The sequence below is a fragment of the Rutilus rutilus genome (assembly GCF_951802725.1).
Source record: "Rutilus rutilus genome assembly, chromosome: 15".
Lineage (NCBI taxonomy): Eukaryota > Metazoa > Chordata > Actinopteri > Cypriniformes > Leuciscidae > Rutilus > Rutilus rutilus.
The window spans coordinates 9,978,376-9,994,682 of NC_140220.1; the positions used below are offsets into that span (position 1 = coordinate 9,978,376).

A 16,307-nucleotide genomic window follows, 5' to 3' on the forward strand; every position below is an offset into this window, starting at 1 on the left:
CAGAAAAGATATAAAATAAATATTTGTGTGTGCTGTAAAGTGGTTAGAAAAAATGAAATCGGAATCGGCATCGGCAGGTCAAACTCAATGAAAAATCGGAAATCGGGATCGGCCCAGAAAATTGTAATCGGTGCATCTCTAGCTACAATGAGAAATAAACAATACCAAAATATCCAAAAAGAATGCCTTATTGATAAGGCAGTGGAGACCTAACATGAAGCAAGAGGGAAAACTGGAGATACTGTATCATGGTTCTTCAAGTAATGAGCATGAGATCATCAGTTTAAAGAGCCTGTGCTTGATTTGGAAGGATGCTAGTGTGAGGACACTGTTCTTGGTGTCTAATTGGCTACTGCTGATGATCTGAGGCACTTCCTCTCAGGCCTGCCACATGCACATGCCCATTATTACTAGCAGTGGGAGCAGATACAGAGGGGTTGACTCTAATTACACTAAAAAACTACACTACTCTAATATGAAGCCTAAAATGTAAGTCTTAAAAGCATCGAAGAAATATGGTCAATTATGTTTCTGGAAGGCAGAAAATAAACACTGCAACTGTTTCATTACATATATCAGAATGTCAGTGTCCTGTCATGTGAGTACATTTTCAGTGACTCAGTGACAAGCCATATGACATTCACCTGAATAAATTACATCTATTTAATTTTTCATGACAGCGTCCTTGCAATGTTAAAAATGTCTGGGGTGCTCAGTATAATGGCTTCCTATCATTGCAGAGATCTATTGATTGCAGTTGCTAACACTGTATTGATTTAAAAATTCATAGTTTCACCATTGCCATGTAGGCTATTTGAACGTCATTATACAGCAGCCATAACTCACAATACAACTGAATTACAGTAACATTTCACTCATAAATGGCTATAAAAGGGTCCAGTCCAGCATTCATCAAGAAACGAAGGTAGATTTACAACATTAAATGTCTAGGAAAATTGCTTTGTTAGAATGAAACAATTGTACAAAATGTAGACAGTCACATATTCAAATGTATTCATCTCACTCAATGACTCACTTATAAAGACCGTCAACTAGTATTATTCTTGAAAGAATCAAGGTTTTGAATGAATCGGTTAAATAAATGATTCAATAACTTACAAAGACAGTCACTTGATTCGGAATTGGAAGACTCAGTGTTTTGAACAAATCAACTGAATTAATGATTCAATTACTCACTTATAAAGACCAGCATTTAAGCAGCAGAAAGAGTCACTGCCACTAAAGCCTTGTTCACACTGTCAGTCCAAATCCGATAATATGTGTATCAGATTGAAATCTGATCTACATGATTGACTGTCCAGACTGTGTATTGCAACTGTCCAGACCTGATTTGTGTGTTCCGTGACTCTCTTTCGTTTTGCGGAATATTGAAATGAAGTTGGTTTCCACAGCAATGGCGTTAAGTTGGTAGGACTAAACCAAAAACCATATGGAGGGGTTTGCATTGTTGTCTTAGAATATGACAATGTGTAGCTGCAGTGCTGGAAAACTAATAAAGCAGCGACAGAAACGGAGGCTGGCATGAGCGGCTTTATTCCGTGCTGCCGTCTCTGCCGCACAGTGAAAGAAGTGAAGACATCTAATCACTGGACCACAGAGATGTCTCCATAATATTATCATTTTCTGTGTGACCTGCACATTGACACCAACACAATGCAACCTTGTTTCTGCAACGACGTCTGACGTGTTTGCGTTTTACGTAGCGTGAGAAAGTGCACATTTAAGCTACTTGAAATCCGATCAGAGTGGTCAGAAATGATATTGGAATAGGATTTCAAACCACATATGAATGTAGCTTTTAATATGATTTCATGTGATTTCTTGCCATTCACAATTGCTAAATATGATAGGATTCCAATCGGATATGCACAAAAATCGGATTTGGACAGAAAGTCTGAACAAGGCTTAAGTTCGGATGCTGTTGGACTGTTATCAGCACTCTATTTGGCCAGTCATTTGAGGATTCAAGGCCTGAAACTAACTGTTGTATAAAATGTAACAATTTAAAATTGGAAATCCTGATAGTATCCTGCTTTCTGCAAGAAGGTGTAAAACGTGAGTGTCTTTCAAAGAAATTCATCAAGTCAGACTGCTGTGTTTTAGTAATCTTAAAAACTACAGGCCATCTTTGCCATGGTTATATTCCACCCCCTCCCTGGTGTTTAAATCACGGTGACTCGGAAGCCTCTTTTTGAATTGAATAAATGGCAGCTTTGATGAACAACATTTGCAAAGCTCCTGGTGCCTGAGCTTATCTGTTATTAGCCCTTGAGAAATGAAAGTCCTTCTGAATTGAGGTTCATGCTAATTTCCTCTGCTGGTGGCTCTTTTCTCTGAAGCAAAATGAGGTTCAGGCACCAGGCTAAGTGAAAGGACCAGGGTCTTGCCACAGATGGCTGTCAAAGTTTCATTCTGCATTTGATTGAACGCTCTTCCAGTTCACCCTGAGATGTAGCATTTTGCCTTCCCCATACTGATAGGACTAAGCTCGTCTGAAGACACCTGAAGGAATGTGTAAACTGATAGAAAATGTTCAGTGCGGATGGTCCATGTTAGGTTGCTTTTTTTGTACTCTAATCTGATCATACAGTATGAGAAAATGCACCAAGATTCAATAGAAGCTTGTTAAAAGTGAAAATCTAAATCCTGCAAGGTTCTAAATATAGTCAACAAAAACCTTGCGTCAATACTGGCGTCCAAAGCCACAATCAAACAGTGGCTCCTGCTGGAACGGTAGAATTATCCTTTGTTTGTCCAATTTCAGCTAAAGTTAATTAAGAGGTAAAGTTGGCACTTTGATTGCATTTCTCTGGAAATTTCAATATTGCGCTACTGGTCAACAACGGAATGAACAATGAGTGTGGTGTTCCTACTGTAATTACAAAGGCATTTGAGTCATGTAAGAGGAAGGAAGAAACGAGGGCTACATAGAAAATAGTTGACACCGTGAAAGAGAGAGAGAGTATCGCATTAGAGCACTGGGCCTGCATAATGAGCCGCCTCCTCACCTTTTATCTGAGATTCTCTCTACTGTCTCCCAACCCCTGCAAGAATTATTTTATAGAGAATTATACTGCACTGCTATAGAGGTCCCAACAGCTCTCTATATGATTTCCTATAAACCTGACATATACCTGCATATTTTTGGAGACTGTGCAACTGAGAATAACCCATGGTTAGGTTTTAGTTGACAAGGCACATTCATCAATAATTGTATCTGTTGAAAAAACAGTGGGTCTGTGGTCCACGTTATAAAATATGTCTGCAATTTTCAGAAAACTCAGCGTATGATGTTTTCTAAACCCAAATGAAGTTATTTTAGTTATTTGTTACTGTTACAAGCTGTAACTTAATCAATATAAAGCTAGTCTGCTACTAAAGTAATACATAAATAAAAAATACATTAATAAAGTTGCAATAATAATAAATATTGGAATATGCATATTTTAATTTTAATCTAATAAAAAAGAGATTCAAACTAAGAACTTGCATTTATTTTGCAGAAAGGCAAAAAAAAATCTACAGATTTAATCTGGGCTTAAGCTAGTTACTTAAGAACAAAAGCAATGATGTTGAGAATGTTATGATGAAAGTTCTTGTTTATTAAAGGAATGCAAATAAAAGATTCTTCAGTTGAGACTTTGACCCTGTTTAGACCTGGATTTAACTGATCTCTCATACACGAGGTAGTCAGAAATGCATTTGACAGTATCATGTCTGTAGTGTAAATATTTATATGTCCTGATGTGTCTGGGACAACAGTGAGACTGCTTACTCATCTATTAATCATCCACTGCAGTAAAACAAAGAGATTTCATTTAAACTAGTTGGTTAAGTGTAGCTTTAAAAGAAATACAATACATGACTATTCTTGTGAATCCCTGTAAGCATTACATTTCCAATGAGCTTAAAAAATGCAAGTATATTTGGAAGCAACAGTGTGTTGGATTTTTCTTTTTCAACATGACAAATTCCTCTCAATGAGTATGAACACAAGTGGTAACATGAGAAAATCTGTCACAGCTGATCACTTACGATCTGATTACCCGAGATGGATGTTTATACCAGGTGTAAACAGGGTAAACATGAAAAGAATCCAGAAATAGCTGAAAAATGAACTATGGCACTCTGTCTGACTGAAGTGACATGCACTAATGAGTGAGCGACCTCCCGCAGTGCTGCAGAGGGTGAAAATGTACTGTGGCCAAGAGCGGTCCCATTTCATGAGCTACAAATACCATGAGGTCATGTTGCCACCAAGAGCTGCCAAATATCACAAACAGCTGTCTCATTAAGAAGCTTATATGTGACCCTGGATCACAAAACCATGTCACAAGTCGCACAGGTATATTTGTGGCAATAGCCAACAATAAATCGTATGGGTCAAAATTATCGATTTTTCTTTTATGCCAAAAATCATTTGGGTTTAAGTAAAGATCATGTTCCATGAAGATATTTTGTAAATTTCCTAACGTAAATACATAAAACATTTATTTTTGTGAGTGAATGCAGCATAATCGGGAACATAAATGGACAACTTTAAAGGAGATTTTCTCAATGTTTCGATTTTTTTGCACCCTCAGATTCCAGATTTTCAAATAGTTGTATCTCGGCCAAATATTGTTCTATCCTAACAAACCATACATCAATGGAAAGCTAATTTATTCAGCTTTCAGATGGTATATAAATCTGATTAAATCATCAAATAATCCTGAAACCATTTTTTTTATTTTGAACTGTAATAATATTTCACAATATTACTATTTTGCTATAATTTTGATCAAATAAATTCAGCCTGTGTGAGCATAACACCGTGTCCTAACCAGATGCGAAGCGATAAGATTACAGCGACAAATCATTTGTCTGTTTACAAATAGGTTTACACCAGACCAAACGCGACTATGGGATGGGATAAAAAAATCACAGCCAATCAGAAGAGCAGGTGGGCGGGCTCTCTCTGCAAGCTCGCAGCACTCGCAACTAAATGGTTTAGTACATCAAATTCATGAATATTACACCATTTTAACATTATTAAAAATACATACCGAGTTACTGAAACAATCGTTGTCATAGAATACACTTGTCTGTTAAGGCGAGACACGGCAGGCAAAAACATCGTTTTTTCTGTGGTGAAAAAAAGTCAGAAATACACATTTAGGTATTTATTTTACTACACTTTGTCTGTTTGCGTCTGTAGATTTCGCATATATTCAACAAAAGTTGTCGTTGTAAATCATCCCGCCGATCCGCGATCTCTGTCTGCTCTCTGTCATCACAGGCACCGCTGGAAAGCTCTCTCTTCACTGTACAATGCTGTCGGATCCAAATATGGTAATTTCCTTTTTATCAGCAACCAATCGTGAAAGTAAAAGGGCTGAATGCGCAATCTCATTGGCTGATGATAAATCTTTAAAGCCTGTTTTCTCAAAATGACCTTTCTCTCATACTCCAAGTCCGAAATCTCCACTTCAGTAGCACCTATATACACCAAACTTTCCAGTCTTGTACCTAGTTATATTATGAAGACATTTACAGAGGGATTTGTAAATATATTATTCCTAGCCTGATTTATATAACATTTTATTCCAAAAAACATGGCGAAAATATTTTTTTAAGGCTATTGACAGTATATTCTTGATTTACAGGATAACAAAAGTAGATATCCATAAATCCCTCAAATTTTTTTCCCATATGCGAACACAATGAAAAAATCATTTTTAACCTGGCTTTATCCAAAACTCAGATTTAGTTTTTTTAAATATAAACAAATTAGCGCATATTTAATTAGATATTGCCTAATTTGCATATTTAAACATTAAATTACAGAAAACTTGTAATACATTTTTTTCTCATCTATGTAGGTAATCAACTGGGAAAGTTTCATGATGATATCTGCTAGTTAAAAATGTTACCCTATTCACCTGTAGTGTCTCGCCTTAACAATGAGTTGACAGTTTGAACGTGCTTGTTCACTTATATTTATTTTGAAGATGTGAGGTGAATTGTGGCTTGTACGGCTATAAAAGACACAAAATGATATTCAAACTCACAGACGCTTTTAACATTAAATAAAGCACATAAACAGTACCTGAGATTATCATACTTTGTTGTTCCAGTCGTGACGTCGCAGAAATAGAAACTGTTTCTAAAATGGTTAGGACAAAAACTCTGATTAACATGAAAAGATATCTTTTGTCGCGTGTCGCGGCGCTTGTAGTTAGGACATGGTGTTAGAGACTTCTTTCAAAAACATTATAAATCTTACCCACCCCAATTGTAGTGTAAATGCATCTAGTATAGCATACTGACCTTAAAGAACCTGAGTACCACTACCCAGCCATGAACCACAAATCTTCACTCTTTTTATCTTAGTACACCTTTCATCACTTTCTAAAAGTTTTCAAGAACTCACAGATGCACCTTCATTAATTTAATATGAACCGTGTGGGTATTATATATAGATCACACACACGCACACACACACACACACACACACAGGGCTTACCTGTAATGCCGGGTGTCTCTAAGTGCTCTGTTGCTGGGGATCCTCTCACTCTCTCTTTGATTGAAGGCATACAGACTGTAGGGGTCCTGGCCTGGCTTCCATTTGTGAGCATTGAGGTAGCTTTTCTCTTCAAACTCTTCCAGCAGGTCATCCCACTCAGCATCTGAAATCTACAACATAATGGAAACACAGCAGTCAGATTTATTGCAATCATTTAGTCTATCCATTTGTGAACTGTGAAGTACTGAATTGTCGAGTTAGACCGTTAAACAGTTTTTCACCATTGCTGTGTTCCGGATTTTTTGGGCGGGGCTAAAACGGGGGCTCGATGACGCACTGGAGCCCCTGAGCTCCTGGACACGCCCCTACTTGATGACGCATCGGAGCCCCTGACGCTGCCCCTCCCCTAACAATATAGCACATTCATTCACATCGGTTTGCCGATCGCGAGTTACTGTCAGTACTATTAGTTACTACAGCCTACAGTTTGCTAGCTAGCTATGCCTTCGTCACGGAAATGCGTAGGCTACTACCTGGATGCGATCACGTACAAAACAGATCAGTGTCCTTATTTAAATTTCCGAAAAACGATCACATCAAGAAGAGGTGGATTAATTTTGTGAAGAGCCACCTTGATGGAGAGCTTAGGATCACCGCCAAAATCCGCCTCTGTAGTGATCATTTTACACAGGATAGTTTTATAAACTTTCGTCGGAGACAACTGGGATTCACTGATAATCCGCTGTTACTGGTGAATGGGGCCGAACCGATTATCTCCCGCCTCGGCCTTCATCCTCCCATCGCGCCGACAACTGGTGCCATCGTCGGCTGGCTTTCGTCAGCTTTCCCGCGAGTGGGCGTGGTTTCAGCGCAGCCAGCGGACACGCCCCCAGCGTTTGAGAGCAGAGACTACTGCTCATTTTTGCAAGATTTTGATAGCTTATTTTATGTACTTGCCGACTTTTTTTATCATTCAAATTTGGCTGGGTGGCTAATAACACCTTTTTCTGTGGTGTGACAAACTCAGAAAACATACTTAATTTTGACTTTACAGGGACTTTAACATTACTGTCGTAAATACCACTCACGCAGAGCCGTCTCTGCACTCTTCCGAGCGCACTTTCTTCGTTTTCTTCATCGACTCTACCATGATTCACGTCTGAAATGCGTGTTAGTGTCTTCCATAGAGGCTGATTCATATGTTGTTGATAATGTTTATATGTGACGTTGTTCCATAAAGCAAGTCGTGATTCTTGCTAGATTTGTCCGGGCGCCACCTCTCAAACTTGCATTGCTGGCTACTTACGAGTATGTTTACCATCAAAATGATTTCGAAGCTGTTATATTAAGGTACAAATCTTGCATAGTGTGCCTTTAACCCTACAGGTCTGACCAAACAAAAAGCCTAGCATCTCAGAGTTTCAAATTTAAACAAAAACAAACAAACGAATGAATGAATGAATGAATAAATAAATAAATAAATAAATAAATAACAATACACTGCAAAATCCATCACTTTAAAATGAGCATGTTCAGTTAGTGAAAATAAACGTTCAATAAACTATTTAAAAGAGTGGGGAAAGTAAATAAAGTGGCTGTCGGCAATATTCCCAATTATCATAAGAAAGTCATTAATATTTCAGTGTTCTGCAGCACCATCACACCAAAACCCTTGAAATATAAAGCACATGGCAAGCAGTAGTCTCATATTTTGAGGGTTGAACACACTATGTCTTGGAATCCATGAGGCCATATCAATCATAATTTAATAAACGTACACATTCTGCACCGACAGCAGTATAAGAGTTTCCATGTTTTCTCACTTATTATTTCCTTGAGCTTTTTTGCTGATGTTAGACCATTAAGGGGGCTGGAGGCTGTTGGTTGTTTGGGGCAAGTGATTACCCATGCCAGCAGGTTGCTAGTTTCTCCCCAGATGCCTGTATCAATGCTGACTGATGATGATGCTTCCTTCTCTCCTGCGTTTTCAAATGCAGCTACTACCCTCCATGGAAATAATTTCAACTAGCATTCGTATTTGTGTAGAGATTCTGCTTAAAATAATAGAGAGGGTTGTTACTATGAAAACACACATCACACAATCAATAACCCATGATCATGACCGGTGCAGTTTCAGAGGTATTGCAAATTAGGACTTAGGGGGTACAGAGAGTTATTTTTTTTTAAAGCATGGATTTTCTCAAAATATAGCCTAGGCTAAGCCTTAGTGAAACTTGTGTACAGACACATATATATAATTAGAAAAAGTAATCTGTAAAATAAAAAATATCTGAAAGCACAAACCAGTTCTCACTTGGAATAATAGCAAGAAACTTTATAGTCACTTTTTTACAAGTTACAAGAGTTAAGAATTCACCAGTGAGCTCACATGCCTTTTCACAGTATTGCGTGTGTGGTGGGAATGTCATGGCCCGCTGCTTTACAACAGCCACAACAGCATCTTTACAGCCAGTAATGGAGGTAGGTAATTGCACATGTCTGTTTCTTTAGACTGCTTAGCATGATAATGGCTGGGCTTTTAATTCAGCTCGCCATTTCAGTTTCCCATTCGTATTGGAATCTGATATATTGGCGATTTTTTTCTCTCAAAACTGTTGGTTTCTGTCTGTCTTAAAGTCAGGGTGATATTAAAATGCAGAGACGCATTTTGATAATACAAATAATATGTAAATGCTCTAATTAGGAACATGCAAAACGGCATACTTTTCAAATCAATTCAGAATAATTAGCGTGCCTGAATAAAAACCTGTCCTGGAGCACCCCCAGCACTGCACATTTTGTCTACGTTCACACTGTCAGTCCAAATCCTATTATTTGTGTATCCAATTGGAATCTGATCGAAAAATATTGATGTCCACACTGTGTATCGCAACTGTTCAGATTCGATTTGTGTTTCCATGCAGCTCTTTCGTTTCGGAATACCTGAATTGGTTTCTATGGCAATGATGTTGCGTTGGTAGGAATACGCCAAAAACATCAACAACTGCAACATGGAGAGGTTTTGCAATAGAGATGTTGTCTTATTTAAATTTTACAACATGACCATGTCTAGCTGTCTACTGTGTCTTCTGAGGCAGTGGCAGAACTGTGGGAGGCTGGTATGCGCAGCTTTTTTATGCGCTGTCGTCTCCATCGGTTTACAAACGTGTCTCTATTATATTGACATTGTCTGCTCGTCCGGCACTTTGCAACAACACAGCTTGTTTCGGCAGCGACTTTCAGAATTTTTCCTATAACAACGTCTGACGTTACGTTTTACGTTGGGTGAGAAAGTCACATAAATGGACGTAGCTTGAAACAGATTTGTAAAAAAAATCGCATTTCATGTGATTTTTTTTGCCGTTCACACTAGCTAAATCTGATCGGGTGTACAAAAATCGGATTTGGAATGACAGTGTGAATGTAGCCGTTGTACAGTATGTCTCCTTTATCTAACACACCTGATTCAACTCATCAGCTCATTAGTAGAGACTGCAAGACCTGAAGTGGGTGTGTCCGATAAGGCCTGGGACACTTTGACGATTTTCAAATCTTAATTAATTTTAAAACTGAAACAGAAGGGCAGTTTAAACCGATTTTTAGCATTATAATCCTCTGAATGCACACACTATTCGTCCGGAAAGCGAGACCACACACATGTCGATTATAGTAACATTTTCACAATGAGAAGAGATCTCAAAGAGACTCGCAAGATCAAACGTGACTTGAGAAGAAAAACAGATGGACGACGATCAAAGTCGTCAGCTGGTTCTCCTGGCGTGAGTTTTGGGAAGTAAAATGTAGTCAGAGGCAGCCCGATCATGAGTCGTAATTCTGAAACATGTTTGATATGTATGATTTGGGATTGTGCAGGCTCCGACGCGATCCGGAGCAGTAAAATAATCGTAATGACAAACACTTGCTCTTTTGGACAAAAAGTCGTTTGCAACAAGCATCGAATCGGGCCACGCCCCCCGATCGCTTGGGGGTACAAATTGGGCTCAAAATTGGGCTTAAACTCTTCAAGTGTGGCCAGCCTAGGGAGGCCATACAAAATGTGTAGTGCTGGGAATGATCCAGGAAAGGATTGAAAACAGCTGGGCTGTGTCCAAAATCTCATACTCTCTTGAGTAGGTACTTATTTTTAATAAGTAATTACTTCACAACCACTAAAACAAGTATGTTCTATATAGTAGGAACATGTTTGAATGTAATCCAGATGTACCACATTCACCATGCTGTAATCATCACGTGACCTTATCAGCGTCAGTTGCGTCACGTCACCACCATTCACAAAATCCTCTCCTGTGGCCTCATGGGATAGTAAAGTGTCCATCATAGGCATACTTCAGAATCTTACCTGGAAGAAGTGGGCCATCCGAGTACTTTTTACCTACTCTTTTATGAATAGGCCTACTGTGAATTCGGATATACTTCTTTTGTCACATACTGTTTTTCGTCTACTATATAGTAGGGAAGTACGTGATTTCAGATGCAGCCTTGGTGTAGGCAATCAGCACTGTGATTGATATAGTGATATATAGGCTAAATATCTTTAACCTTAATCGCACAAAACAAATCTTTTAGGCGATTTAAAGTTTCACACTCTACTTTTTAAAAAAGGGATGAATTTAAAAGTACTGCCACAAAAAACAAACACGGTAAAACCTTTTTGGGGGGCAAACTAGGTAACCTCAGCAGTGGACGAATCAACTATACAATCCTTAGTTCTTTATTAAAGATTCCAGATTAAATTGCTATTTATTTTCAGATATCATAATTAACACTAAAATAAAAAAATTATGTGTATGCAAACATTTAAACTACACAAGAGATAAACAATTCACATGCACTCCGACCCTGCCGCTTGCTACAGCGATCTGTCACGCCACATTTCATGAGAAAATCAACAAAATTTGAAAGCATACTGTTAATGTTTAAAGCTAGTTATTTTTATTTTCGAGCTAAAGTTTAAATGACAAAAGGTGAGAGCGCAAGTAAAAATGTAACATTGTTGTTATTCTAGACACTTTAGGATTAGGCCACAATGACACCCAGCAAAATTAACTCTTATAATGATTGAGCACACTCAGTGATAGAAACAGAATCTAATTAGCGCATGAAAAAAAAAGATGACAGGTTCTGAATCAATGTGTCAAATTTCCTATCTGCTTAACAATTTTATTCGCCTTCAAAAGGCAGCGTTCGCGCACCCACCCCCACGCTCCCTGCTGAAATTATTAGCTCCTTGATGCTCCACAGTCACTGATCAGGGCATTTGAGCTGCGCCACGTTTGGGGCTCAGTGTTCCCCCAGCTCCCACAGAGCTCAGCCTTCTAATGAGAGGAGGAGGACAGACTGAGGAAGTGGTAATTGGATACTCCCTGTCCTGTCGTCTGTACTCTGTATGTGTGGTTGTGTGGGTCCTTTTTATAGAGCATTCTACACCACCAAAGTCTCTGCCCTCTTGCACTGCACAAAACCACACATCAGAACTCTCCTAAGGCTTCTTTTGAATTCCTGCTCCTTTTTTAAGGGCCTCAGCTCACTCTCAGCAGGTACAGAAGTCATGCATGACTGTAAAACTGGTCTGCGGTATACGCCGCATTAAAATGATTCATTCTGATGTTCTGTCAGAATTCATGTGCAAGCAAATGATGAGTCCATCAAACTCCATCTGTCCGGTCTAACACCTCAACACCAGTGACACGAAGCCACTGTGAATATACCACACAACAACACTGTCTACTTGTGTAATCTGTATTGTGGGACATATCTGCCATGAATCACGGTAATAGCAGATGTCATGGGTGATATCTCGGTCCTCCCTTACCATTATAAAGATAATGCATCACTCTGCTGATGGGGGAGTATCTGCCCATCGAATCTGAGTGAGATGTCACCACCATTTGATGAATGGTTTGAACACACCGGCCACCGTGACACACACCGCATTCACCTCAACAGCCGCTGTACCAACCCTGTATTTCATATTCCTCCTCGCCAATAACAGCTATTTCAGGTTCGGCCTTCCCTGTCAGGGTTATTACAGAAAATAGATATTGAAGCGAACCGCAAATGGAAACATGTTGTTCAATACAGAATACTAAAGTAGACATTTCTCTCCCAGCGCACAGTTGTATTTAAAGACGGAGAGTCTGAAAAATCTATCACACTGTGGTTTTCAAGGCCACATTAACCGTTTACATGTTTTTAGTTTTACATACTCGTCTCACACAAGGGCGTACAGTCACATAAAAACTTGAGAATAAAAAAGTCAAATCCATCACTACTCAAGCATTCACCAGCTAAGAATTTGTTCTGTTTCTTCTGAAATGAATCCAGTCATTATACCATAAAAAGTCAATCATTGTCTCCATACAGATGTAAGGAGCATGTGCTAACTGTTTTCATATTTCCGTTCCTACAGAGTGTTGTTCAGTGTTGTGATATATTGCACCATATATCATGTTTCATACCCCATTACCCCCAGTGATACTTTATTGTCATATACCAGCCGCTGTTTCAGTGAAAAACTGACTTGCAAGATGTACAAGAATTTGCTGCAGATTTATGCATCCTACTGCAACAATACAGCAACTAGACCTTTTTATTAATGCAACAGATATGAGCATAATCTCACTTTATACTGTTTGTGAATATCATTGACCTTCTGTTCCCATTATGTTAGTCGGGACAGATATATTGAACAAAATAGTGGAATTATTGATTGCCCCCAGGTAAAATCCACTACGTATTCAGAACAAGAGAACTACCAATTGCTTATTCACGATCTCACACACATACAACATTTACAGTTTTTTATACAGTATACAGAGTTCATCTTAATAAGAAACATAATCTTGAATAAGTCTTGTTGGGAATTAAACATGAAGTATGAGCCTAAATTTTGCTCTTTGATCTTTGAAGTATCAGTTTTGTCTCAGATGGTTCTCCTTCAATGCCTTAGGATGAATAAAATGGATTCAAATCAGACAGCTGTTTACAATAATTAAAAAAAGAATATAGATAAAATGAATGTGGATGGCATATAGCTCACATAATTAGATTTTGTAAGGAATTTGAGTTCAAGTCTCTTTTTTGCAAACCATTTGAGACTCCTTTAAAACTCCAGAATAGAAGAACCACATGTGAGATCATATTTGTCAAAAGGAAATAGTACACTTATGAAATAAAGCCTAATTAAACTCATTGCTGCATGTCTATGAGAAACAAATGACAGTAGAGATCTGTTTTGTGGTATCTGTCTTTCCTGTGGGGAGTCAGAAAGTGGCTGAACACAGTTTCTAGAGCAAATGTCATGGGTACAAATGGTATTGGTTCATTTATAGCCTTAATTACGAACTATTTAAATATTTACTTTCCACTCAGTAATCTAGATTGAATATCAGCTTCCTCATGTACGTGCTTATATTAAAGCTGTTCCCATGCGTCCATCATTCTGACTGATAGGAATTCATGTTTGAATAGGAAAGGAGAAAAAAAAAAAATGCTATTATAGAATTAATGTGTCAACAAACAAAATGTGAAAAGGTTATCGCAAAGCATATTATTTCGTCTCCCAAGGGAAAAATAGGTAATAGCAATAGGCTAAATTTCTCCTATTTCAGAATAATTTCTGAAATGTAACGTTACTCAGTCAACAATAAAAGAGATTCTACACGTCATTGGACAGTTTTGTTCTTTAGCCTATTATCGGCTCAGATATAAAAGAAAAGTGACACACCTATACAAATATTTTCTCTCAGAGAAACAATTAAGGAATTAAAGAGTTACTGACAGATCTTAAAAACCAATAAACCAACCAATTCAAGCCATTTCGTCTTTGGGGTTATGATGTATCACTCACCTCTTTTACTTTCGGTAGCTCGTTTCTTTGGTCAGGTAATATTTTCCGGCTATTCAGCAATATGAAATAGAGTAAAGCGGCTATCCAAAACAGCGCTGCGAGAGCTAAAGTCAGCTTTCGAGAAAGCCTCTTCATTTTCAAACGGCCGTTAACGATTCATTTCAGTTTGAAAACCATTCGCGCGCTCCTCTCTCAGCGAACGAAAGGCGAATTGTGTCCGCGCGCTGCGCTCGCGCACTTGCCCGTCGGAATGAGGTTGTTGCTCTCGTGCGCAGCGCGCTGACTTGCTGAGACTGTGAGTGACGCTGGACGCTGTCCAGGGCGATTAAAATCATCCTGTGTAGCCACCGAGGTACTGACAAAATGTATATGAGTTTAGCACCACCTACCGCGGAACGGAGCTTTCACGGACCTGCCTGTTCCTGATGCGCTTCTTATATTGACTCGCTCTGAATTTGTCTCCCGTTTGCGAAATGGGCTTACAATAAGCAGGGGTCCCACTGCTATGGGAAGCCTAAACATATCAGAAGATTTTATCATTAGCGATTTCTAGTGCTGGAAAATCCATGCAAATGCATAAGAACTTAAATGGAAATCATGAAAACATATAGGCCTAATCTTGTAAACATGAATGGCAGGAGAATTTATGGAAATGCACTTCAGACAGGAAAGGTCTGTCTGATTACAGGGTACATGAAAAGCTACTAACAGTTTGTTTGGGTTTTAAGAGTCTTTAGGAATCACCTAATCTGAATTAAAGGAATATGAAATGTTGTGTTATATAAGAATAACCACAAAAATAAACCAGCATTGTAATCCTAATTTACAGAATTATCAGTCCACAACAAACAGAACAGAACAGATCATTTTGCTAGTGAGTACATAGTTTACTTGCTACAAAGTGCCTCAAAGAAAATGTATTTGATGCGCCAAAACTGTATAGCTTGTAAACATTTAATTTACACGTGTACATTTTCCCTTGACTCCCGGATGTTGCATAGTGACAGTCAATCAGATTGGAACAAACGATTTCATCTGGCTCTTGACATTTTTTTAGCACAACATGCATCAGACAGCCAGTATAGCACACAGACTGTGGGCGGTCAGTGGACGTGCCGTCTGAGGCTGAGATTAAGTTGATCCATCACCATTTTATCCTTGAAACAGGGCTCTTAACCTCAGGAGGACTATCCCTGGAATAAGTGCACTGTAAGACAGTGAGGACAAAAGTGCAGCTAAATGACAAATTATTAATTAAGCTGTGCAGTGCAATCAAGGACAAGGATGTAAATCAATTAAATCATCAGCTATATTGAAATATTAAGCTTCTGGGACACAAGTACTTCCCACATATACAGTACAGGCCAAAAGTTTGGAAACATTACTATTTTTAATGTTTTTGAAAGAAGTTTCTTCTGCTCATCAAGCCTGCATTTATATGATCAAAAATACAGAATTTTGTTTTTTTACATTGTGATATACTATTACAATTTAAAATAAATTGGTTTTCAATGTATTATACTTTATATTATCATTTATTTCTGTGATGCAAAGCTGAATTTTCAGGATCATTACTCCAGTCTATCACATGATCCTTTAGAAATCATTCTATATGATGATTCATTATCAAAGTTGGAAACAGTTCTGCTGCTATTTTTTCATAACCTGTGATACTTTTTTAGGATACTTTGTAAAAAGTAAAAATAGAAATCTTTTGTAACAACAATATACACTACTGGTCAGTAATTTGGGGTCAGTAATTTTTTTTCTTTCTTTTTTTGAAATAAATCAATACTTTTATTCAGCAAGGATGTGTTAAATTGATAAAAAGTGATAGTAAAGAAGATTTATATTATTAGAAAATATTTTTTATTTTATTTTGAATAAATGCAGTTCTTTTTAACCTTTTAT

At 38.1% G+C, this 16,307-nt stretch overlaps 1 protein-coding gene across 1 annotated transcript in view; it reads right to left on the reverse strand.

Moving 5' to 3' along the window:
• galnt14 (UDP-N-acetyl-alpha-D-galactosamine:polypeptide N-acetylgalactosaminyltransferase 14 (GalNAc-T14)) overlaps window positions 1-14,663 on the reverse strand; it is a 46,143-nt gene extending 31,480 nt beyond the window's left edge. Inside the window, exons 1-2 of the mRNA XM_084433330.1 lie at window positions 14,397-14,663; window positions 6,527-6,696 (exon numbers count right to left, since the gene is read on the reverse strand). Coding sequence (XP_084289456.1) covers window positions 6,527-6,696; window positions 14,397-14,531 — 305 coding nt within the window. The 5' untranslated portion in view covers window positions 14,532-14,663. The remainder of the gene's footprint in view (window positions 1-6,526; window positions 6,697-14,396) is intronic.
• Between the last annotated feature and the right edge of the window lie 1,644 nt (window positions 14,664-16,307).